Below are 23896 nucleotides of genomic sequence, written 5' to 3'. Positions count from 1 at the left end.
ACCCAGTGAAGATGAGTATGTGTCAGCTGTAAAATTAGTGACTTTGAGGAATAATTCAAATTGCTGAGTGCAGAGGTCTTAAGAACTCAGTTCTCCAACCAGGTAGCCCCCAAGCCTGGGGAATTCACCATTAGATATTGCAAATCTATCTTGTATTTTGGGATTCAGCAAATGGTTTGATTTCCTGAGGATAAACTTTGTGAATGAGTCCACTTTCCCAAGTGACAGATGTGTCATGAGGGCCATAAGTAGAGGATTCTTTGATGTCTCTTTCAAAAGCAGGAGGCTGCCAGTTCTTCGTTTGTATAAAGAAAACAAAAGAAAATTACAAAGGGAAAATAGAATGTTCATTAATATTTCCATGAATCACATTTTATAGTCACAGCTGTCCCCAGCAGGAAAGGAATTCACAGTATCGATGGCTGGTGGAGGGAGGGGTAGAGGAGAGAAGGAAGAAGACTTGAAGGGGAGGATCCTTACAGTGTGTGTGTGCAAACATGAACTAATTTGCCTACATACCAGGAGCTGAATTTTATACCAAAAGTTTGTCTGTAATTAAAATGCTTTAGATGTTTAGTTTCAAAGACATGCAGGTTGACCAGTAGTTTAGAGAGTCGTAAGTTGTTGGATAATGATCTCAATCCAGCTCCCTCCCCTCACCCAACCAAAACTCTTCAACCCCCAGCAGTAATTACTTGGATTTTAGCTTTCAGGCACCAGACAGATGATCATGATCAATAGCAGCTCTGTCATTTGGGGAATGAGGCTGCAGGTAAAAGGTGAGAGGCACTTCTCAATTCACAAGCTTCTGGAAACAAGTGTCTTCTCCAGTCTTTAGCCTGCTGCACTAAAGGGTGCTCTCTCCCACTGTCTCTCTCTCTCTCTCTCTCTCCCACTGTCTCTCTCTCTCTCTCTCTCCCACTCTCTCTCTCTCTCTCTCTCTCTCTCTCTCTCTCTCTCTCTCTCTCTCTCTCACTGTCTCTCTCTCTCTCTCTCTCTCTTTCTGTGTGTGTGTGTGTTTTCCAGGTTCACATTTTTATTGAAGATCCTTTAAATATGGATCTATGATATGCCAAATTCTAGATGGCTATGCCTTTGAAAGCCCTTCGTTCTTACAGCACATGAACCAAGCACAGCGTCTATTTTTTCCTTTTGTCACAGATCTTCACTGTTACTGAAATGCTTCTCTATTTTTGAAGGCAGAATAGGATTTAACTCATCTCCAGTTTAGAGGGTTTATTTTCTCAGTTTTTTCTAGTTATGGCAATTGTAATATTTGAAAGACAAGTATCTATCACAAATCAAAATTGATGTTTAAACACAAAAGATGCATTTGCCAAATTACTTCTTCTCCCTGATGCTCCTTTAGGGACATATGAGACAGTAAATGGAAATTAATTTTTGTCATATGCATGTCTTTCTCCCTTTCTCTAACTTTCACTGGTTTCATTCAAATTTGAACATTTCAGCCTTTATCTTTTCTGGTCTTCAGTGAGACTCATAGTTCTTGTCCCCTGGCTTTCTCTAGTCCTATTGTTGTAGCAGTATCACATTTCCTTTTCCTTTTTTTTTTTTTTTTTTTTTTTATATTGTTGTTTCTATTGTCTTTTTCTCTGTCCTGTACCTTTTGGTGAACAAGATAGCAACTTCACCCTATAATAATAGGGTAATTGAATTATGCTGCATTAGGTGCTTTGGACTAACTGGGGACAATTACCTAAGAACTGGAGGATCAGAGGAATCAGACTGATGCTGAACAGGATGAAGCACATAACAAAGAGTTGGGGGAACATTGAAAGAGGATATGCATACACAGCTCAAAAACAGAAGTGCATTTGCAATGTCATGACACTAAGTATCTAAAGACTTGTCAAGTTTTAATCCTGATTTTTCTGCTTCCCAGCTCAGTGACCATGAGCACATCACTTCACAGAACTTCATTTTCCCTTTTGGAATATCTAGACCATAGCACCCTGGCAGGATTATAGTGAGGAAAGCAGGAGTCCTTGCACAAACAGTGCTTTGAATACCATTGATTCTTAGAACCATATTATGCTGGAACTGTGGAAGAGAACAAAAGCAAGCTAGAGAAGGGCCATTGGGAAGGTCATTCTTTTCTTTACAGTTCAGGCTTTGCAGGGTGGCGTTGGAATTTACCCTTCATTTGGATTGAAGTCTAGGTGCTGTTTTTTAGGCAGAGTGACAACCTCTATTTCCTGCTTTCATTAGCCTAAACTTGCTTCAGATTCAGGTACCCACTTCTCCTTCTCTCTCTAATTAGCAGATTCTTTCAAGAAATGGAGTCTCGTTTTCTCTTACCTTGGTGTTGGCCCTGGTTCCCTTCTAAGTTGAATACGATAGCTCTGCTCAACCCATCTTCCTGGTGACCTCATGCTCCACCTGACTTTGAGCATTCTTCCTTACATGAGTGGACTTCTCCAGCCTTCTCATCATCAAGGCAGTGAAACTCTGGGTTTGGGAAAAGTTCCCAAGTTATAGAAAGGACTTCTTTGCATGTATGGGTGGATCTAAAGGTGGCCTAGTGAGTTTGTCCCATTTCTCTGTTGTGCATGCTGTCTTCCTGTAGCTAAAGGTGAGAATTCTGAAATACACTAATATAAAACTGAGGGCTTTAATTTTCATCCTCATGTTTAAACATCCAGGGGATACCAGTAAAGTGGGTAATTGTGGGTTATTAGAGAAGACTTTCGCATATTTAAATTGCCATGTTCCTGCACAGTAATTTATGTCAACTCTTAAATTATAAGCGTTGTTTGTCTCTGGTGGGTATAATCAGCCTGGTCCAGCTCTGTGACCCTCTGTTACTCGTTCTGGGAAAACTTATCACTGAACTTCATCCTACACTTGGTAATCCAGGCAGCAGCATAGCACAGAACAGTTTGCAGATTGGCAACTGGTGGGGTAAATGAGCCACAAGAATGTTGTGTTTGATTCATATAAATTACGCTAACTTTTTTTTTTTTTCGATACCAGGAATTGAACCAAGAGACATTTCACCACTAGTCCACATCTCCAGTCCTTTTTATTTTGAGATAGGGTCTCACTAAGTTGCTTAGGGCCTCACTAAGTTGCTAAGGCTGGATTTCAACCTGTGATCCTTCTGCCTCAGCCACCTGAGAAACTGGGATTACCAGCATGCACCACCCCACCCGTCTGTGCTAATGTTTAAACATTGAAAGAGTTCATATGAAATTTACAGATTATCTTAACATAGCAAATGATCTGACAATCACACACCAACTTTCTTCTTATAGAAAATCTTACCCTTGTTCACCACTCACAGGTACACTGGTCATTTGCATCCAGTACCCCGAAACTCGCATCAGGCATTTAAGTTTATTCAAATAGATTTGGTTTATGTGTGTGTTAGAAACATGGGAAAATGGTACTTAATTTTTCTTATCAATATGCACATGAAAAGGAATTGGGAAATCTGTTTTGATAGAGGATCTTTAGTACATGTAGGTGAAAATGGGGTATGTTTTCTTCCCATTTTCACAAAGTGTCTGTACCCAAACTCACTTTCTATCAGAGAAATGATTCTGCACTTTAAATTGTAGGATGATGGAATCCTGACTAGCCTGAGTGAGACTATGATACAGGTGAATGAATTTGCATATTATTGGATAAAATTTTAAAAGTACTATTTAGAAATATTCAAAAAACCACACAAAATATTAATATATAAAGTGCTGTGTAACTTTTTAATGATTCTTGCTATTTCTCTATTTTATTATACCTAAGTGAAGTTTCCAGGGCAAACAAAAGATACATTGTCATAATGATAAATTATATGGTTTAATCCAACTTCACCAACGATAACTTAAATACCTTTTACAAATATAAGAACATCTTTTTCATGTTTGCTCCTAATTCCAGCACAAACACCTAATTATAGAACAATAGTAGCAAAAAAAAAAAAAAAAAAATCTCAGGGAAAAGGCTTTATAAGTAATCAGAGCAAAAGCAGAACTTTCTTGCTAGGAATAATATGGGCCAGCTAAGGTTTCTATGAGGCTTTTCGTTTTGTTTTGTTTTGGTTTGGATTTGTAGTGCCTGAATGACCTCTTCTTCTCATCCATCATTTCATCAGGAAATCAAAAGACAGCAAGCTGCAAGCCAGACTCTTGTTCAAGATAAACCCTGTGACCTCCTAACAGGTTACTGAATCTTCTGCAGGAGTTCAGCTGGCCAAGTGACTTCTCATATTTGGGAATTTATTCATGAGCCAGCAAAACTCTGGTTGATCTCACAGAGCTGAGTGCATTAATGTGTTCATGGCTTCATCTTTAGGCACAGCTATTCTGTTCCCTTTCAGAAATTCAAATGAGGAATTAGACCTTTAAAGTCAAATATTTCATATAAAAACAGCATCCACTTTTCCCCATGAGCACATGTGCATCTTCCATTGATCCTAATGAACTAGGGCCATTTTGAACATTTTGATATGGTAACAGTACTGAGTCTTTTTTTTTATTTTGAGAAAGAAATGGGCTTTCTGTGGGGTGTACAGAGCAGTTTATTTTCAACAATTAAATTGTTTAGAGATGAAGCACGTAAAACTGGCATGCTTTTATCCCTTTTGTATTTTCTGAAGACAGTTCTGCCTACGAATCCACAAAATGGTACAAATACAAATACATCACATTTGCCTGCTGTGATTAAATTTCTCTAATTACACAACCACACTTGATATGTAGGCCTGCTGCATCACCTCTTTTTTTTTTTCTCTTTGTAATCATTGTTATATCCGTGGTCTATAATCAACGTTCATCACAGCTAATTAGAGTTTCTTCATCTGTTGTTTCTGAGAGCTGACATTCCTAGAGTTCAACTGCAAAATTCATTTTAAACATCTCTGGGCTCTGGGGGAAAAAATGAAAATTCTAGGGTTGTATTATTCACAAATGGCTTTTTGAAATTTTAATGTGCTATGATTTTCCTTTTTATTGAATTCAAATGATTATTCTTAGATCAGGAAACCAAATTCTGCTCATGGTTTAGCAGGGCTCTCCTATGATTTACAAGTACATTCCTGTTAGTAAAAGGAGCCAGCAGTCTTTGTTGTTGATAAAGGTCTCATGCATTTTTATATGATACCTGAGAACCGATATTTCTGTTGCATTAGATTGACATTAATGTTGATTTCTCTTCTAAAAAGAATGGAATGCTATGGTTTTATGTTATTTTCAGGTTCAGAGCTTTTGTTCATTCTCAAATGCAGCTGACTTTAAGCACTTTTTTTTTTTAATTGTGGACACTTTAAATGCTAAATTACAGGGATAAAAATGCTAGCAAATTTGAGGTCGTCTATTACAACCAATTTAACCTACTTTCTAGGTGTTAATTCAGGATCAGAGTTTTCCAACTCACCACACTGTTGTCTCATCTGGAAATCTGGTCTCCTGATACTCCTTATTAAGGTGATTGTAACCTTTAAAGTGTTGAGAGAGGCGCAAACCTAACCAGAAGTCCAACATTCCTTATAGTGTAAGGAATTACATGCTTATACACCACCTTCTTTACTTTGTATTGTCCTACCTTGTTTTCTCCATTATCCATTTGCATTTTGATTACTGATGTTTTTACATGTACTGTAGAGTGAATCATCCCCCCACCAAAAAACACCTATATTATAGGACAACCATTTTGATTCCTGCTTCTGAGATGTCCACAGAACACTGGGGGATCTATGTGCCCTGCATAATTACAATTGGGCTTTCTCAGCCCAATTGCATAATTGGGCTTCCTCTGCATAATTACAAAATCTAAAAGGTCTCTTAGACAAGAGGCAACTTCACAGCCATTGTGACTTTGAAGAGAGTGAAAACTCAGTGAGAAAAATGGGGAAGTCTTCTCAGCACTGACAGTGTGTACATCAGGTACAGTTCTTAGAACTGTATTACCTCCTTAAAAATCTCAAGAAAAGCTTACAAGATGCTGTATAAAATGTCCATATTTAAATAGGGAAACTGACACATGGAGAAGTTAGGTAGTTAGATAAAGGTCACCAGAGGATTTTATTTTCTAAAGATAGCTCTATGATATCTTCCTTTCTCCATGTTCTTCACAAACCTTGCCATTACCACATTAAGGAATCAGCTTAATTCCTCTGCTTGAATCTAAATTGGTTTGGGACTTATGTGAAACCAACAGGAAGTGGCAGAAGTGACACATAGGGACTTCAGTCAGAAAAGAAGATAGACATCCACCTAAATCACTGGAACACATCCACAAAAGTGCCAGAGCCCTGAGCTGCCATGCAGCTGGCCCAGCTGCCCCAGGCTGTCATGCTCTGAGGAAACCCAAAGTAACCCAAGTGAGGCTATCAGAGGAAGCTGCAGATTACAAAGAAGGGGAAAGAGGCTTTCTGTGGGGTGTAGAGAGCAGTTTATTTTCAACAATTAAATTATTTAGAGATGAAGCATCTTGAAACAAGTCTTTCCAAAATTCCCAATGACAGAGTCTATGAAATAATAAAATAACTGTTATCCTCAGCCACTAAATTTTAGGATGATTTGTTACACAGCAACACTAACAGAAACAGTCACATGGCTAATAAGCAGGAGAGCCAGAATTTGAAGAGCTGCTTGAGGTTTATGAATGTTCCTTCAGGTTTCAGTAAAAACTCTGTATTACATTATCTCTCCTTCAAGTCAGCATTCTGAGGAGCAGGAAGTGTTTTTGCAGAGTGAGCTATTTCTTGTATGGTTGAAAATTAAACTAAGGAAGCAAAAGAGTAGGTTTAAGGAGCCCATAAATACATCAGCTGACACATTTGTAAAAGTTGATTGTCCAGTGATTGGGAAGATATATGTTGCATCATTAGGGTGATGACTTCAATTAGTATTAAAATGATGTGAAACTTTAGATAGAGATGGAAATGGTAAATGCTTTTAATGAGGCAATAATTTCTGATGTAGCACCTTGGATTAGAAAATAATGAAGACAGAAATCTTGGAATTTAATAAGTTTGAATTTCAACCTTTCTTTTAGTTATTTTTACGGCAACTTGTTAAATGACATCTCTCATACTCACCAGTAACTTTCTTAGCATGGGAATGAGGGATTATCTTCTAAAAAAGTAATGGGGGTTGATCCTTAGATTTCCTGGGCCCAGCATAGAGAAGACACTCTATAAATATTTGTTAAGTAACAAATGATGATACTCTCTTAGAGCCTCAGTTTCCTTATTTCTAAAATGTAAATCAGTAGTTGAGTTTGCAATCCAGAAATCATTAGCATTTGTCATTCTAGTATAGGGGACTTTCTAGGTCATGAAGGGCTTGCACTTCATAAATAAATGAATAGCTACATTTAAAATTTATCTCCTTGACATGTTAGAGGATAGATCAATGTTATGTGTAAAGCAAACACTATTAGCACTAATGTGACATCTGTTCCTTCCATTGTCCTGTAATGATGCATGAATGAAAGAGTACAAGAATCCGGCAAAAAGATAGATTTAGGATATCTCATTTCACTTCAGGCTACAGAGGTTCATGTGATTTCTTAATACCCTTCTGAGATAGAAGTTTCTCAACCATGGCTAGCACAGTCAGAAAGTTGTATTTTAACATTATTAATAAGAAGGCATATTCTACCTCCCTGACCATGAAGTTCAAATGAAACCCTGGATGTGGAAACTATAGTGCAAATGTGCAACTGTTGATTATATAAAACAATGTTTACTAATTTTAATTATTCTCCATGACTAATTGATGTTGTTAATAATCCTAGGAAAATATAGAGAAATTATCAAATCATTTTTATTGTTTCATCAGATTGTTGTTGTGTTGTAGACTTTGCATGTGACTTTTTGTCTTTCTGAAGAAAAACTGATAGTAAGGTATATGTTACACAAACTTCAAACCTTTCAACATATCACACAATACACAACGGAGCAATTTTTGTGCAGCTTCTTCATGGAAATTATTTATAAACTGCAAGAATAATTTGAACTAAAGTCAATTTCCTTTGGAAGGTTACATTACTATAAATAGAACCAAAAAAAAAAAAAAATAAGAGAGAGAGAGGGAGAGAGAGAGAAAGAACACATTTTATATGTAATTATCATTTGGGAAATAATGATAATAGTAAAGATATCACACTTATTAAACCTTACTATAAAACTGTTCTTCTCACATGTAATGATTCATTGTTTTTTCACAACTGATAGAGCAGGTATCACTACTATTATACTTATTTTACAAATGAGGAAACTGAAGAATCATGAGATAAGTGACTTAACCAAATAATAGAGAATCTGAGATTCAGATTCAGCCCAAACGTCATAGCCTTGACGTCTCACTATAGTTAGTATGTGATTATTAATTTCAACTGAAAATTTGTGTTAAAATTTTTAAATAAAATAAACTCTCAAATGTTTTAAATATATCCTAATTATTAACAGATAACAACTGTAGTGAGAAGGTGATTTATTTTAGAGACATCACTTAATTTACTGATTCAACACAAGTTTTGTGAGCTATGAAACTAAGTTTAAAATCAGCATTATTTTAGTTTTAGTATTTCCTTCACCTTTTGATGTCTTCTTTAAAAGTAAATATATCTCTAGTAGCAATGTAGGCTGCATTACATGGATGCACTCATATAATAGCTCTGTTTTCAATGCTCTGATGTCTTATTTGAAGCAGCATATTTTAATGTAAAATCTTTTCTACTCAAATGTAGAATGCTTTTTCCACAATTCCTTTTATTAGGTGAATTTCTGCTGAATCTTTTTTAAAAGTCTGCTAGTAGAGATATGAAAGAAAAAAAATACAAGCATTTGTATTTCATACCTGAGAGTGCAGTTAGGTTGGATTTCAAATATATAAGCCATTTTCATAGGTTTTATCATATTTATGCATATCAATATTTCTAGAAAGTATCATCATTCTCTTTTGCAAATGAATAAGAAAAGTCCCACAAATGCAAAGCAAATTATATACAGTATTTCACAGAAGTGGTAGAAGTAAGAGTCAAACCTGCTTTTCAGAGCCTGAAGTTTGATATTCTATTGTCTGATGGCTGTGATTTTTCATTTTCCTTTCTTTATCTCTGCCACCTGTAATGAATAGTGTACGAAGAAACTTGGTTGGGCCTTGGAGGCTCATGAAGGTCAAGATTTTTCTTTTGAGATTCTTTTGTCTTCTAGTGACTAGAATAGAGTGAGTTAAACCAATCTTGAAATGGAACCACATCTATATCATTTTAATGAAAATCATAGAATTAAAGCCATGTATTGAAGTTATTCCATTGGCATTATCTAAGTTCTCCAGATAGACATTTTTTAGTATGCTTACTGTATAAATCTATAGGTTCAACAACAAGGTTATAAAGTTACAGGACACTGGGGCATTTGTGAATTTTCCAGTGATGTGGATTAATGTCATAGCTTACTTTAACTTAAAGAGAATTACATTAAGTGTGGTACCTCAGAGAAATTGACTGACTTGCTATAAATGCTAATTGCAATTAGAAGCTTAGGTTCTCACTTCATGAAATCTATTGATTTGAAAATGACTGTGATAAGCAAGATGCATATGCACTTTTGGGTAATTTTCACAAAGCAAACAAAAATCCTTTGAAAACAAAGCAAAAATACATATACTAAATCGCGTCCAGTATATTTGGTTTAGAGGGAGATGTGAATTAAAACATTTCTCATTTTGCCTTTTTTTCTCTGTTGTGCTCACCTCTGTTCAGTTTATTTGCCAAGTTTCTGAACACAATATAAGGTACCACTAAAACTATACAATCATAGACTAAATGGAGCACACAACTTAAAATATAGAAGTCGTTTAGGAAAATGATCAAATATAAGGAACCTAACCCTCAAAATTTCTTTAAAGGTAGAAATTAATAGCTAATTTGTGCAGCTACTATTAGAGATCTTTTATTTATTTGCAGTTCTATTGTATTTTTTTGTCCTACAAGCAGAAATGCAACACTGCTCTTGCAAACATCATATTTAATTCTTGAAGAGACTTTAGTATGTCATTACAGATGGATTGATAGCCTTGATGATATCATTGAACTTTTGTCATGACTAACCTGGAAGATTTGCTATATGTCAGAGAATTTTTGTCGTTCATCTTGCTTTTGAAAGAACAAATTTATTTGCAACCTTGAATGACATTGAACACATGAAACAGCTTGAAATATATCATACCATGAGTATCTTATAAAAGTGCAATTTAAATCCTATGTATTGACCCTGTTTTCAGAACTATCTTCAAAGCCGATGGCTTTCAAATTTTTAACTTATGAACACTGATTTCCATTTGATAGCAACTTTATATTTTCATTAATTTATTTCTGAGTACACAAGTTCACCAGATGTGTTCCATGTGTTTTTATTTACTTTTTAGAAGCAAAGTAGAAAACAACAGAATGGGGAATGCATGTATATGCCTTTCATTTATTAATGTAACTGACCAGTGAACAAGGTTAGATAATGGAGTTTAACTTTCGGTTGGTTTATTCAGCCAATTTTAAAAAAATTCAAATTGAACATAAATGTAGCAGAAATGCATGAAAATAATGATATCAGAGGAAAAGAAATATTTTGAGTTTCCTGTGTTATGCAGCAAGAAGTATATGTTCCTATGAGTTTATAATTCTATTCATATTGAAATTGAATTCATGTTCAATACAAATTAAATAAGAAAGCAATTGAGCACCTTCCATGAACTGGACTTGCATTTTTAAGTATAAAATAATAATTAATGTTTAGCTAATGATAAGTGACCTTTTAGATAATGGCCATTTATAAGGCCTATTCTATGCTAGAAACTATGCTAAGTATTTTTAACATATATAATTTGATTCTCACAATAGCCTTATAAAGTTTTCTTTCTTTCTTTCTTTCTTTTTCTTTCCTTCTTTCTTTCTTTCTTTCTTTCTTTCTTTCTTTCTTTCTTTCTTTCTTTCTTTCTTTCTTTCTTTCTTTCTTTCTTTCTTTCTTTCTTTCTTTCTAACTATACAGATGACAAATTTAACATGTATAAAGTTAGAGAGAAACCTTTCACAAAGGAGTTGACTCTTGTGATCATTTGTGCCCTGACAGATCAGGAACCCAACTAAAGTTAGACAAGAGTCATTCCATTAGAAGTTTGTGCGTACTCAGGAAGGTTGCCTGCCTGTTAAAATTAGTTGTCATTAAAGGGCTCTACTTTAGTCTTGACAGGGGTTTTGTGGTAGAAACAGTGTGACATCCTTTTGTTTTATCAAATCTTCAGCATGTAAGTGTGGCTGGAGTTTTCAGGGGAATACGTGGCCTCTTACAAGCCTTCCACTGAGGATATTCTAGAATGTTGGCATTGTCATGCACATCTGAAGAGTCCTCCAGAGCACAAAAGCATTCATATGCATTGCTGCTTTCTCAAGTGTGGAGCATCCAACTGGATGGATGATATGAACTTGGCCACAAAAACTGACTGAAAAGAATGCCAGGATTCCACATCATTGATCAGCTTTAAGTTCTTTAGGAAACAATTTAATCAAAATCTTGAAGGTTTGCCGTGCATGTTGGCCCAAACCTGTAATCCCAGATACTTGGGAGGCTGAGGCAGGAAGGCAAGTTTAGTGAGATCCTGTCTCAAAATAAAATTTAAAAGAAGGCTGGGATGTAACTCTGTGCAGAAAGCTTTGGGTTCATTCCCCAGTAACACATACACACACACACACACACACACACACACACACACAGTCTTGAAAATTATTTATTTTAAAAAATTTACATATTCTATTAAATATTTTAAAACTTAAGTAACTATAGTATATGGACTAAAATGATATAATTGGCAGAGAGTATATAAAAAAGGAAGATAGAAGGAACTTTTTAGCTTTAACTGTAAAGAAATTTTTACTGTTCATTCCCTGTTTTGTTTTTTCTGAAAGAATACTTATCACAAAGAAATTGTGAATCAGGCAAGCAAAGAACAACAAAACCCAAAGCATCTATAATCATTTTTATTCAAAGTTATACACTACTAGCATAGTTGATGATGTCTTTCAAATTACAAATATTTTAGATATATAGTTACATATGGAAATACCTTATGTATGTAAATATTAGTAAACATCTTTTTTATAGAAAGACATTTGTAAATGTAAATAAATATTATTTAGAAACATTATTGTTAATTACTACATGGTAATCCTTGACTTGGACATGTTATAATTTTCTTAAAATTCTATTGTTTGCTATCCAAGTAGTTTTTACTTTTCCTCCTGTGATATTAAAAATCTGGTTTACATTATGTACATTATGATTATATCCTTGGGATTTGTTCTTAAAAGTGGATTTGCTGGGGAGGAAGGTAATTGTATATTCTGTATTTGTAGCCACTTTAATCTCTATTTTTCCTAATTTGTGCTTTTATTAGCAAAGTATGGTACATCTTTTTTGCCACAACCTGACCACCTATGTACACTAACATTGATTTAATATTTTAATATTTGTAAATCCAACAATATAAGGATTGTATTGACTTTATTTTACTTTTAATTTTTTTGATTACTAATGCATTTAAACAACATTTGACATTTATTGGACATTTGTCAGTTTGGCTTTTTAAAATTTATTTCATTAGGCCATATTTCTTTTTGGAAATGTTCATATTTTCCTGTTTAATATAAAATATATTTATGTACTATATTTAATGTATATTAAATATATATTAAAAATATTAAATTTTTAATGTCAAATATTTAATATTTTACTTATATACATAAATAATTTTTACTTCTGTCTTATTTGTACAAATATTGTTATTTTCATTTCTCATTTGTCATTGAATTTTGAATACTTTAAAAGGGAGATTTTAAAGCGTGTATGCACATATTGATCATCTTTTTCATTTATGCTTTCTATTCCTGGTGTTATTCTAGTTCCAAAAATACAAAATATATGTGTGAAATATTTTTAGCAGTTTTGTGTTTACTAAAATTTTTCTCAAGCAAAAGAAAGAGACTTTAAGTCCTTTCTGTATCATTTTGACCAACAAAACCTCTAATTATCTTTTATTTCTTAACCCCTGCCAATGTGCAAGTTCAATATTAGCAGTTTGAGAGTTTTCTGAATGCAAGGGGCCAAATTTAATTTTATATTTGTTAATAATGTGCATAATTATTAGGCTTAAGGTAAATAAGCCTACATAAATGGTCCCCTGTATATGATATTTATTATTTTAATATTTTAGACTTAAAATTGGGCATCTTTATTAATAGTTCTCTCTGGTGTTATCTTACAGAGATATACTTATTCATATACATTATAAGTAATAGACCTTGCATTCATCTTCCCTTCAATCAGATATGACAGTTTAAGGGAAGAGAGTTTCAAATATTTTTAATAGAAAAGTAGTCACTTTATTCAGATAGATTTTAAGTAGAGAGCTACCTGATGTGCCCAGCAGATCAAAGAGGTTTCACTCGTGGGCTGGGTGCGATTTGCTAGGGTGTCCTCCCCCTCAGTCTCTTTGCTCCCCGCCAGGGCCTTCCCTGAAACTGCTCTGTGGGTCCTTATGGACGTGAACCCAAGCCTTTCATATCACAGAGTCAGTCAAATGAATGAATGAACTTGCTCAGTGTGAAAGAATAGGCAGTGTGGATGTGAAATGTGTGTGTTTGATCCAAAAGTATAAATTATTTTTCAAGAAAATCCTGTTCAGAACCATGAAAACCAATTATTACTTTAAAAAAATTTTATAATTCACTTAAAACCAAGCAGAAGCAATTTAAATGAGTCACATTCACTTAGCTTTACAGGCAAGTAATTTTGCAAAACTATGATGTTACATTACGTGTTATATTTTAGTACTGGTCAATATTAATAAGGAATTGATGAAAAACGTGGCCATTTTTGAAAAATTGCTGCTGGAGATTCCACTGATGCAATAATTTTAATTTCCTTAATTTTTCTTCCCATATTGATGAACATTTAAATTGCTGAAAATATTTTTACTTTATACCCACACACACAGAATTGATCTTTAATGCCCTTTTTGATGGCCATACTTTTCTGAATAAGCATAATTTAATATGGTCTCATCAGTTCATTGTAAGATCTGCAAAATAACATGTAGGAAAAGGTGTCTAACTCAGTTTAAGTCTTAAATCATTTGGAATATATTTTTGAATTAATTTTTAAGAGTGGCATCACAAGACTCTTGATACCTGAGATATTACAACATATCTCCTCTTTCTCAGAACTAAACTTGAAAAATTATATGCAAATTTATTTTTAAACTTATACCCTGATGTTCCTTGGGAAGTCAACCTTCATTAATCTTTTTCTCTATGATGATATTCTGTAGCACAAAGCACAGGACCTAATTATAAAGTCTTATATTCTTTGTTAATTACTTTATGTTTATGAGTCACGAAATCCTGGCTTGTTGAATGAATCATATGTAGGAAAGATAAACAACTACATAAGTCTCAGTAAATGGAATTTTCTTTGGAATAATCTTAAGTAAAAATAAGGAGAGTTATTCAGGTTTGGATTTGGAATATCCCCCAAAGGTTCATATACTTAAAGACTTGGTCTCCAATACAGTGATGTTCAAAAGTGAGGCTTTTAGGAAATAATTGATCATGAGGTTTCTAACCTTATCAGTGGATTAATCCATTTGATGGATTAATAATTTGAGTGGACTACTAGAAGGAAACCGTGAGCACATGAGGCATGGTTGATATAAGTATGTCACTGGGGGCATGCCTTTGGAAATTATATCTTGTTCTCTAGTCCCCATCCTCTGTTTCCTGGCTACTGTAAGTTGAGCCACACCCTTCCCTCATGACATTCTTTTTTACCTTAGGCCCAAAGCAATGGAGTCAGCCAACCAAGGACTGAACTTTGTAAACCACGAATCAAATAAAAATGTCCTACTCTATGTTGCTCTTGTCAGGTATTTTGGTCATCAGGATAAAATGCTGACAAACACAAGGTTTGTCTATTTAGACATTCCCTTCTTAGTTATAATGTGCTAAATAGTAGCACACTGATTCTCTTTCTGAGAACAACCAGAATAGTTAGATATAAAATCAGAATCATTCATTGGAAGACATCAGAGAATATCATTGCAGCCAAGGCAATCCATGAGGTGAGCTTTCCAAATCTGGAGGAATCAATTCGTAAGTGGCATGGTGGAAAAAAGCTGAAAGGGATGAAAATAAAATTTTCTAAATGGGCAGAAAAGGCAGACTGAGAAGGCTATAACCTCATTGGCTAGGAAAACAAATGAGTTCAAAATGAACTTGGAAGCCAAAGATGAATTCAAAACTAGGATAAATCTAAAATTGAGGGACCATGATACTGGAGAGAAAGTATATCATTCAAAGTCCTGCAAGTGACTAAAATAACAGCAGGGAGTTGGTCAGAGAAAAAAAAAATCATAAAGAATTATTCATTAGAAGTTGGATGTGAAATACTGAGAGTGGCAAAGAGGACATTGAAGAACACAGGAATGCAGATACAGAGTAGCTACTGTGTTCAGGACCAAAGGAGAGCACCCAAGAAAAGAACACACTTGAAAGCATCCTCTTTATTCCCAAGCCAGGATGAAAGTAAAGTCACTAGAGAGAGGGTGTGGCCATGGCCCACTCAACTGCAGAAAAGTTTTCAGAGATGCTACTGACCAAGAATGGTGGGCAGGAATCTGCCCGCTGTGGTGGTGGAAAGATTCGCTGGAGCATTGGTGAGACTCCCTGGAGGTTATGCAACACTAAGCTCCCCCCACACACTAGCAGGGTGGCAGCTCCCTGGGAAAGAGGCTTCTTACTGATAAAGCAGAAGCCTGATGGCAGGTGCAACACAGAAGCCTGAAAAACATATAGCACTGGCACCAAAGTGAGAAGTCTTGCTCCTGCAGCCTTCCTCCAATGCACTCTACTAAGAAGGCTCAACAGTGACCAGCTGGCAAGGGAGGAATGCTTAAAGTTCAATTCCATTGTCATAAAGCAATGCAAAGAAGAGCGGACTTATAAATGCAAGAAAATTGATGACAATGTGGAAAATTTCACCAGAGAATGATAATATATAAGAAGAATGAACTGCAAATCATGGAAAGGAAAAAGATAGTGTACAGTAAATAGATGAGATTAATTGATATTATAAACAGCTGATTACAGCATTGATAACCTGGAAAACAGGTTAGTAGACTGTATCTACACTAAAACTGTGAACAAAAATATGTACATAATATATTAAAAGAGAAAATAGCACAAAACAAATGATATTTAGATAATAGAGCTCAAAGATATGCGTATGGAAGTACTAGGGAGAAAGGACAGAGGGAGTAAGGCAGAAGCAATATTTGAACATTAACAGTGGGGGCAATTTCTTTAAAATGGAAAGACCTGAACTACAAAATCAAGAGGCATTACAAACTCTGTGCAGGAAAATCATAAAGAAACTACAATAAGACATTTAATAGTAAACCATATAAGGAATAAAAACAAAGAGAAAATCTTAAAGGCAGGCAAAACCCAGTCACACTATTTTCAAAAGAACATTAAAGTGATAATGGAATGACTTTTAATACTTAAAGCATCCAACTGCCAAGAGTCCTATCCCTTTCAAAATATTCTCAAAACTTAATGTGCAATAAATGGAACACAGGCAAATCTGTGTGTGGAAGAGTTTCAGGTAATTTATGTAGATACCACTCTAGATGAGAGGAGTTTAATTCTTCACTTCTGAAGTATGGGCTGTACATGATGACTTTGTTCCAAAAATTACAACTTAAGAATGTGAAAAATGAATAATTTTATTACTCTATAGTGGAGAAATTGACAAATACTCTATCAGTCCAGGGATCAGGGTCAACATAAATAGTGTTGTTATGTTGACATGAAAATGGCACTTCACCTCTGTGGTCTTCCTCCTTGAAACACATAATGCCAGTATAAAATAAGAAAAAGTAATTAAAAAATCAAGTTGAGAGTCATTCTACAAAATGAACATTCTTCCTCAAGAAGCAAGGAAAGTCTGAGAAACTTAAAACCAAGAGGAATCTAAAGAAATGTGACAAGTAAATGTAATTATCATATCCTGAAAGGAATCCTGCAACAAAAAAAAAAAAAAAAAAGGAAACTGTAAAAACTAAGGAATTAAGTTTGAACTATTTAATAATAAGTGTCAATGGTGACTCATTAATTATAATTAATGGACCATATTAAAGTATGATGTTTCTAATAGTGGAATCTAGGGTATATGGGTTGCAGAGGAATTATGTAATATGTTTGCAATTTTTTCTATAAATCTAAAAATGTTCTAAAATAAAAGTTGAAAAAAGTTCAGTTGAAAAAATATTTCCTGACAAACAAAACCTGAAGAAAAACATTTGCCAGCTAATGCATATGAAAAGAAAGACTAAAAGCAATTTTTAGACAAAAGGAATATTGTTTCAGAAGGAAGCACAGAAGCAGAAAGCAGTAATAAGTTCCAGAAAAGGTACCTATGTGGATAAAACTAAGTGGCTATCAATTATTCAAAATAGCAACAATGAAGTCCATGTTGTTTAAATATCTAAAATTAAAATACATGATAAAAATAGTATACAAAGTTCAAGTTTAAGGGAGTTGAATTGTAGTTTCTAGCATTATATGGAAGTGGTTAAAGTACTAATTATATTTGACTTTAATAATAGATATTGTAATATATAGGGTAACCACTAAAAGAATAACAAAGTAATGTATTACTGACAACCTAAAAACTGGGCAACTAGAATACTAAAAAATAGGTTTCAAGGGAGAAAATAATGGAGGATAAAAGCAACATAAAATATATGGGAAAGTTAGTAAATTGGTAAATTTAATACAAATATGTCAGTAATTACACTGAAAGTCAATGATATAATACCACTTTGTATAATAAGACATAGAATATATTAAAATAAAATGTACAGAAGGAATATTTCTCAAAAATATGAATACAAAAAAGGTTCAAAGTAAACTTCAGAAAATGAAATTTCAGGCAGACACTAACCCAAAGAAAACTGACTCAATGATACCAAAGGCACAAAAAGTCAATCTTAAGGAAAGACAGATTTAGATTTAGCTAAATCTAAAGAGGTACATTTTATAATATCAAAGGGTTTTATCTGCTAGAATGTTATGGAGGTTCTAAATTTGTATGCACCTCAAAATAAAGATTCAAATTAGACAAAACAAAAATAATGCTTATGAAAGGACAAATGAAAAAATCAGATAGATTTTACTGTGCTTCTTACTGTCAGGGATTGGTTAATAACAGTTCTGCCAACGTGATCAGCTCGTGCTTGCCATATAGTCCTATGGGACTCTTGCCTACAAAAACCCTACATAAAAGATATGTGACTTTCTCAAAAAACGAGTTCCTGCTGTGACTGGTCTCCCTGACGCATCTGATTGTCCTCCGCCTGGAGGGCTGGGTGTAGGAGGTCAGTCGGCCCTACCTTTTGGGTCTGGCCTTGTTGGGGAGTGCTCCCTTCCCTTGTCGCTGGTCAAGAACAGCTAAAGACCCAACACAGTCCCGCCTGCCACTGATTCCATCATCTGTGGGACCCCAAGTGAGGGCCACACAGCTAAAGCCTTCAATCCTCAGAAATGAGAAAAATAATAACAACCGTCTTTTTAAACCATTTGCTGTTGGGGTGGCTTGATACATGTTTATAGATAACCAGAAATATCTTTTAAAGAAGAAAAACTAAAAAGCAATAATTTCAATCTCCGCCTAGAGAACTTAAAACAGTAAAAGAAACCCATACAAAGTAGAAGAGAGGTAACAGTAAAGATTGTAGCACAGATTAATTAAGAGGTAAAATGTGCAATACTGAAAAAATAATAGGGCCAGAAACTTTTTTTTTTCTTGGAAAAGACTAAAACAGATGAGATTGAGCTGAGGGAGGTAACTAAAATAGAGAGCTGAGACAGAATAAAAAGATGATAGATGGGAAGATAAAATTGATAAATCCCTTATAAAACTGGGCAGGAAAAAAGAGAAGCAGGGTTTGGTAGCACATGCCTGTAATCCCAGCAGCTCAGGACCTGAGGCAGAAGGACCACAAGTTCAAAGCAAGCCTCAGCACCTTAGCAAGACCCTGTTTCAAATTAAAATTTAAAAAATGGTGAGGAACAGGGGGTGGGGATGTGGCTCAGTGGTTGAGCACCCCTGGGTTCAATTCCTCATACCAAAAATAAGGAGGAGGAGGAGGAGTGGAGAGAAGGCACATATGATGAATTTCAAATATAGGGAAGGGGGCCTAATTGCAACCTGGACACACATTCAAAAGATAATATGGGAATATTACAAAGAACTTAGCAGCAGTGCATTAGAACATTTATACAAAGTGGATAAGTTCCTCAAAACACATAACTTCTCCAACATTCTTAAATTAAAAACTAAATATTCTTATATGTAGTAAATAAATTGACTTTTAATCTTTTTCATTGGTTCTTTTTAGTTATACATGACAGTAGACTCCATTTTAACATAATTATAAAAGCATGGAATATATCTTGTTCTTACTGAGTCCCCAGTACCTCCCTTTCCCCTCTGTTCTCCTCACCCCTGCTCCCTTCTCTCTACTCTGCAGATCTTTCTGTCATTTACCCATATTTAAAAAAAAATTTCTGTAGACATACATGATGATGAGATTCACTGTGGACTAGTCATATATGGACATAGGAAAGGAAAGTTATGCCAGGTTCATCCCACTGTCTTTCCTTTTTCCATCCCTCTTCCCTCCCTTCATTCCCCTTTGAATAAATTAAATTTATTAATACGTTTTCACCTACACAAACACATAATCTCAGGCCCTAGATAGCATCATAAATGAACTCATCCAAATATTTAAGAAATGACACCAATCTTACACAAATTCTTTCAGAGACTAGACAAAGAGGAAGAATTTGCAATTTGTTTTACATAGCCAGTACAACATAGCGCCCAGACCTAGTAAGAATATTACACAAAAGGAAAAGTACAGGCAAATGTCTCTCATGTACTTAACCACAAAAGTTCTAAACCAAATATTAGCTTACTGATACATAAATATGTAAAAAGATTAGTATATCATGACCAAGTTTATTTCAGAGTTGCAAAGATGAATCAATGTTATTCAAACCATTACGGAATTTGTAAGACCATATAATTATCTTTATAGATTCACAAAAAGCAGTAAATAAAATTTGCCACCTATTTATGATACAAATATGCATGAAACTAGGAGTGGAAAGAAATTCTCTTAATTGGTAAAACTAATCTCTCTAGGTAGATAGATGGAGATAGAAATATAGATGTATCTCCAAACTTACAGCGCACATTAAACCTACTAAGAAATATTGAAAACTATCCTTGTAAGATCTGAAGGAAGACAAAGATGACCTTTGCCATCACTTCTATTTAACATTGCACTTGAAAACCAACAAGTAAAAGAACCAATATTTTAAGAATTGAACAAATGGACAAAATATTTGAACAAGCATTTCAACAAGATGTCATCCAAATGGCCAATAACATGAAAATGTGCTTAACCTAATTAATAATCAGGAAAATGCAAATTAAAGTTGCAACATGATGCTATTATAACTCCTCAGAAGAGCTGAAATGAAAAAACAGAATATCCCAAATGTTGGCAAAAATGAGTAGCATCTGGTCCTCAATACACAGCTGGTGGGAGTGTAAATCAGAATAATCTCTTTAGAAGATGATTTGGCTATAACTACTAAAGTAGAGCATGTCATACCTTTTGGCCCAGAAAATTCAGTCTCAGATATATTACCCAACAGAAATATGTATGCAAGTTCATTGAAGATATGTATGGAAATGTTCCCAGCAGCACTCTTCACAGTAGCCAAAAACAAACGAAAAATATCCAATTGTCCATCATCAGTGAACTGGATAAACAAATATTGTGGTATATTCATAGAATGGAATAATGTACGGTAATAAGAATGAATGAACTGTAAGTATGTGCAACAATGTGGCTGTATGTTGTAAACAGAATTACAGATGAAATAAAACACACACAATTATTTATGGAATAATTCTACATGTATGTTATCAAGACAGTTACCATCAGTAAGACAGGGTTTTTCTTGAGTGCTAGTCATGTTCTAGCGTTGTCCTAAGATTGCACTGGTGGGCTAGGATGTAGCTCAGTGGTACAGCACTTTCCTAGCATGCACAAGGCCCTGCGTTTGATCCCCAGCACCACACACACACACACACACACACACACACACACACACACACACAAAGGGCAAAGAAGAGAAAAAACTGTATCAATACATTTTATTTCTGCAAAATCATCGAACCGTACTTTAGGAATTGTATAATTTTCTGCGTGTGAGACACAGTTCAATGAAAAGTTAACTGAAAATAAGCAAAAGCAGTCTTAAAAGCAGTAGGCTGAGAGGCAGACAAAACCAATGGCATCCAGTCAAAATGCCTTGTAGCTCCCTCTGCCTGTACCTTGTTGCTCCTGCATCAGTTGTTCCCTTCTCTGCAGGCTGCAGTGTGGTGGCACAGCTCCTCTGTGTTGCTCTCATTTTGCTTCTGCTGTTCCTGACTAACTGGTTCTCTCTCTAGGTCTCCTAACACTCCCTCTCCCACCTTCACCTATCCCTTCTCTCTGCACTCTCCACTGTCTCTCCCAGCCACACTTATCTCATGGGAAAGGATCTATCCAAATCAGCTTGACAACATGAAGTAGAGGTGCCCATTTTGAGTAGAACTACAGTAGCAAGTCAGCATGGGCAGGATGCTTCACACATAATCCCAGCAACTCCGGACACTGAGGAAGGAGGATCGCAAGTTCAAGGTCAGCCTCAGCAACTTAGTTTGAAACTGTCTTATAAAAATAAAAGAGGCTTGGGATATATATCGCTAAGTGGTAAAGTGTTTCTGGGTTCAATACCCATACAAGGAAAAAACAAAAAAGGAACCTTGGTAACAAGTCACCTCGCAGGCTACTGTCAAAACTGCAGATAGGTTGGAATACTTGTAAGCCACAACTGGATAGGAGGAATATAGAAAATTGAGCTCTGTCTTAAAGATGAAATCTGATCATAGGTTTGGACGTGGGAATATATTCAGTACATGAACGCAACAAATCACCCTTGGTTAGTCCTCAACCTTGGCTAGGTTTCAACCTTTGGAAACTACAGAACTACACACTCACCTTCCTCCCAGTGTCTAGCACATTGCAGAAAATGCAAGAGGAGAAGCTCAGCAGTTATTTACTAGAGGAACCCATAACAACAAATTTAGTGGGTGAACAGATGACCTAGTGTCCTGACTTTAATGTCTCTCTTTGTTCTCAAACTCATTCTCAAACAATGACTTGGATGCAAAATTTCTGGATCTGTACTGTAAGTCTCCGAAATTCATGTCGCAACATGAAAAGTCACAACATGACCTCAGTTCACAGTTCAAAGGTAGCATTTCAGATATCAAAGATTAAAACTTGTCTCTTTCTTTACATCAAACTTAGAGTGCATTGGCTCTAACTAAAATGAGATGCCTGTCGATTGCATTACATCTGAGGTCAAAGAATGATGTCACTGTGATGGTTCATTTTTAGGAGAGCCACTGAAGTTTCTTTCTGTGTGTTTACTTTCAGGAGCTTGATTCTGTTTAACTATTTAATTGCAGATATAAATGAATGTACTGTTGACAATGGTGGCTGTCAGGACCAGTGCTGTAATACAATTGGCAGTTATTATTGCAAATGTCAAGCTGGCCAGCAGCTGGAGGAAGATGGCAGAGGATGTGAAGGTACCAGTTAAGACTGTCTGCTTACTGATAAGGAAAAAGAGAACATGTATGCAATGCGAAAGAGGGGCTTCTCTTTTATCCAGAGCCAGTTGAAGTGCTTGTGTTGAATATTGTCAAGAGCACAGATCTTCCTCTCATGCCTAGATTACAAAATTGTAACCCATTAGAACACTTCAAGTAGCTTATTATAGGAAACATATGATTATATGCTGGTTTGGTTGTGTCATGTTCTGATTATGGAATTTCAATCGTTCATTTAAATCCCTGGGTAAAGTACATAGTTTTGAAAGCATTTCATTTAATTCTAAAGTAAAAATGGTGCTTATCATAAAATACTCATATGTTGCTACAATAGAAATGCAGAAGCACCAAACTAACCACGGGAATAGTATTCTTAGTGCAGAATTAACTTTTTGCATACACTTCAATGTTCTGTCTCCTTTTTAAATTAATTACTTCCTTCCTTTATTTATTGATTTGTCATCTTATTCATTTGACACTCACTGAGTTTCTGTTCCATATCAGGCATTATTCCATGCTCTGGAAATATAAAAATTAATGAGGAATAAATTCTTCCCTGAAGGAGCTCATTGATTAGAAGCAAAGATTGAAACATTTGCCTAAACCTTACAAAATGATGTTTTAAGACATTATAGCACGGGGTTAAGTGTACTGGATTCAAAGAAACATGGGTTTGAGTTCCAGCTGTGACACTTACTATTTGTGTAACCTTGGGCAAGTTATTTAAATATTCTAAGACTCTCTAAATCTGAAAAATTTAGAATAATGCTAGTTATCAAAAAGTCACAAAAGTTGCTATGAGAATTAAATCAGATAATGCATGTAAAGCACTTAGCCTAGAGGGTGGCACAAAGTAGGAGCATCGTACTTTCATTTATGAACTCAGTTGCTGCTCACATTGGGAATGGAATGGGAGCCATAAAGTGCTTCCTTCTTTTAAGCTTTAAGAAGAGAAATACTCTACTAAAAGAAACACTTGTGCCATGCTTTATAACTATTCTGACTTTCCCCCATCTATTCATATTGCTAAAATGCCCAAACATTTTATAGATTCAAGATTTTTGTTTATTAGTTTAAGAT

The 23896-nt window shown here is 35.0% G+C and overlaps 1 protein-coding gene across 1 annotated transcript in view; it reads left to right on the top strand.

The window, feature by feature from the left end:
* LOC306637667 (EGF-like and EMI domain-containing protein 1) overlaps window positions 1-23896 on the top strand; it is a gene marked incomplete at its 3' end in the record, with an annotated part of 604663 nt that overhangs the window by 362683 nt on the left and 218084 nt on the right. The window contains exon 5 of the mRNA XM_079100439.1: window positions 22673-22795. Within this exon, the coding sequence (XP_078956565.1) occupies window positions 22673-22795 (123 nt within the window). The remainder of the gene's footprint in view (window positions 1-22672; window positions 22796-23896) is intronic.

Source organism: Sciurus vulgaris (genome assembly GCF_902686455.1).
Source record: "Sciurus vulgaris genome assembly, chromosome: 10".
Classification (NCBI taxonomy): domain Eukaryota; kingdom Metazoa; phylum Chordata; class Mammalia; order Rodentia; family Sciuridae; genus Sciurus; species Sciurus vulgaris.
The sequence above is the reverse complement of the archived record's forward strand: the minus strand, read 5'-3'. Positions and strand labels throughout refer to the sequence as shown.